Source organism: Acanthisitta chloris, unplaced genomic scaffold, assembly GCF_000695815.1.
Source record: "Acanthisitta chloris isolate BGI_N310 unplaced genomic scaffold, ASM69581v1 scaffold27792, whole genome shotgun sequence".
Lineage (NCBI taxonomy): Eukaryota > Metazoa > Chordata > Aves > Passeriformes > Acanthisittidae > Acanthisitta > Acanthisitta chloris.
The window spans coordinates 1,523-4,589 of NW_008662579.1; the positions used below are offsets into that span (position 1 = coordinate 1,523).

General features: G+C 60.1%; 1 protein-coding gene across 1 annotated transcript in view; it reads left to right on the forward strand.

Annotated features, from left to right (window-relative positions):
* Positions 1–307: 307 nt before the first annotated feature.
* The window catches only part of MISP (mitotic spindle positioning), a gene marked incomplete at its 3' end in the record, with an annotated part of 3,089 nt that continues 329 nt past the window's right edge, over positions 308–3,067 (forward strand). The window contains exons 1-2 of the mRNA XM_009070655.1: positions 308–2,312; positions 2,738–2,949. Of these exons, the coding sequence (XP_009068903.1) occupies positions 308–2,312; positions 2,738–2,949 (2,217 nt within the window). The remainder of the gene's footprint in view (positions 2,313–2,737; positions 2,950–3,067) is intronic.

Sequence of the window (3,067 nt, forward strand, 5' to 3'; positions counted from 1 at the left end):
CCAGGCTGTGCACAGCTGTGGGAGGGGGATGTGGGCACTGTGGCAGTTTGGTTGGGAATGGTGTTCCTGCCCCAGATGGGGCTGGTTGGTGTGGCAGTGTCCATCCCCGGGTGAGGACAGGGGTACCAGGCTGTGCCCCAACCTGTGTTCCTCCTGCTGCTCTTAACCGCTCCTCTCCTCCCACCTGCAGGGCCAGCCAGGTGCAGCCCCTCAGCCCTCAGTGAGCCAGGAGCCCAAGGGTGACCTTGAGGCCAAGCAGCTGCCCCAGTGCAGGACGAGGTTGCCAGAGGAGTGACTCTTCGCAGAGATGGACAGAGTCACAAGGCACTTGGTATTCCAGCTCCCACAGCCCTCGCCCAGGCACGACTACAGCGACGTGCACCAGCCTGGCTCGCTGGCCGACCTGAGGGCCAACAGCGATGACGACGTGTTTGGCTCCACTCAACCCAGCAGCCCGAGGGTGGAAAACGGCTATGGCTGGAAAAGGAGGTCCATGTCCCCTTCATATTTCCTGGAGGGTAGAAAGGATGTGTGGACCCCATCCCCGGACAGGGAGTCCAAGCTGGAGGTGGTGAGGTCAGGAAGCCTGTATGACCTCAGAGCTTACCGGGGAGAGAGGAAACCCTCAAAGCTCTATGATGAGGAGGAGCAGGACTTATATAGGGTCCCTCCACCCAACATCTCACCTGAGAAAGCCAGGGAGCTTGAGGATGAGAGGAGGGAGGTCATCCGGAGCCAGGTGATGAGGAAGAGCTCCACCATTGCTGAGAGGTGGAGCTCCGTGGATGAGCTGAGCTCTATCAACACCAGTGTGGGCAGCCAGGGTGAAGGCAGGTACACAGGCAGTGCCTCCACCAGCTTTGCCATCTCCTTTGACAAACCTTCACCAGGCAGGGCTGTCACGCCCATCGACCCTGAGAATATTGACACGGAACAGATCAACTTCTCTGCGGCTCGGCAGCAGTTTCTGATGCTGGAGAAGACAAGCCCGGGCTCTTTTTTTAGTCCAGAGCAGCAGGCCATGTCCCCAAAGCCAGAGTCAGTGACAAAAGTCTCAAGAGAAGAGTGGCACAGCCCTGAGGTGGCCACAAAGGCTTTGAGAGGCTACGGAAGTGCCGGTGCACCAGGCCAGAGCAGCACAGACAAGAGTATTTACCAGGTTTACAATGTGTCCTACAAGACACCCGTGAAGGAAGATGTTTACGGTCCCAGGAAGGCTCCCACTGAAAGGTCATATCCCACTGTGAAAATGTTCAGTCTGATCAAAGCATCTTCCAGGGATGACCTGGATTCTGGCTTGGGTGAGATGTATAACGAAGGCAACGCAGCCTACACCAGCCATGGAAGCACCTCCGAGACCTCCAATGGCCTCGTGGATCTGAGGGCTGGCAGCAACGGGCTGGGCAAGGAGACAAAGATCAGCAATGAGACACCCATCGAGAGAGAGATCCGCATGGCGATGGAGAGGGAGGAGAACCTCTGGAAAGAGAGAGGGATCCAGCGCTCGACCTCTGGCAGTGAGATGGTGGAGATACAGACCAAGCCTGTCCTCGCTATTCACTCCTCTCCCATCCCAGGCAGGAAAGGGAAGGACAGAGGCCGCGCTTCCCTTTACGTCCAGAGGGAAATTGAGCAGGAAACCAAGCGTGAGGAAGCCCTGAAGAGGGAAGGGAGGCTGCTGGGGGCGTATGACAGGGGCACACAGCAGGAGCTGGAGGAGCGTCGGAGGGTGTTCGAGCAGGAGGAGGTCCCCCCGCAGAAACCCACTCCCCCGAGGTGGGCAGAGGAGCAGAGGAGCTGGCTCAAGGAGTCTGTGAGGGAGCAGCCCTCGAGCCCCAGCCCCACAGAGGACACCAGAGGTGGGAGAAGCACTCCCAGCTACTCAGCGAGCATCGCACACTTTCAGCTGTCCCAGCCGCGCTTCACCGCCAGGAGCTGGGAGCAGCCCTCGGTGTCCCAACACGCTTCTGCCAGCGCCAGCAAACGGGGCAGCGAGGATTCCTGGGGAGGAAGGCTGCCCAGCTCCACCCTGAGCCCCACCAGCACCGCTGTCCTGCCCAGAGAGTACTTCTCCCTCTCCTTCTGGAAGCCCAAGGTCTCCTTCGTGGAGGACATGGGGACGCAGAGCCCAGCGCGGCAGGAGGAGCAGTACCGGCTGCGCACCTGGAAGCCCCAGAGGTCAACGCTGATCGAGGAGGAGATCCGGAGCGACCTGCAGAGGGAAGAGGAACTGCAGGAGCAGCGGCGGCGGCTGAGGGGCAGCTACAGAGATGGTGCTCCGCAGGAAGGCTCCCGCTCTCGGCACAGCTCTGGTAAGGGAGGAGAGGGATAGTGGCAGAGATTTGGTGGGATACCTGCAAGGACTCCAGTGTACTGGTCGCAAGTTGTCCCGGGAGAATTTGATGTCAGCACACTGGAGTCAGCAGAAATGCTGCTGAGGGGGGACAGGCTCTGCAAGAACCTTTGATTCCGGAGCTGCTCAGGTCTCAATGACTTTGTGTCATGTTACCACAGCAAACAGGACTGGAAGGGCCCACAAGGGCCCAGCTCATGCATTTTCCCCCCTTGCTCCTGCAGTCCCTGGCTGGGGCCCAGACACGAGGTCTCAGTTGTGACCAAACCTGCTGGACCTGCCATGGAGGCAGCTCTGGGGCAGGGGCCTGTCTCTCCTGTGGGTCTTCAGCCCCTGGGAATGCTCCTGGGGTCCCTTAACCCCTGACACTCTTTTCTCTCAAAGCTGCCTCAGGTGCCAGCGGCAGCTACTCGGTGTCTGAGTCTCCCATGTCCCCTCCTGCCTCCCGCCAGCCTGGGATCCCAGGGCTGATATCATCCTTCACCCCGCTGAGAGTGGCCAGTTCCTCCCAGGGCAGTGTGGAGACCCTCAGCCCGGACTCATCACGTTCCAGCCCCTTCGAGGAGCGGAGGAGGAGAACGAAGGAGGATGGAAAGGTGAACTGCCAGCCCTGCCTGCAGCAGGCAGCACATGTTTGGGGGTGCTGGAGACTAGGGGAGCTCTGGTGGCTCTGGGGCTGGAGGTGGCTGTTCCTGGCCACCTTCGGATCGCCCC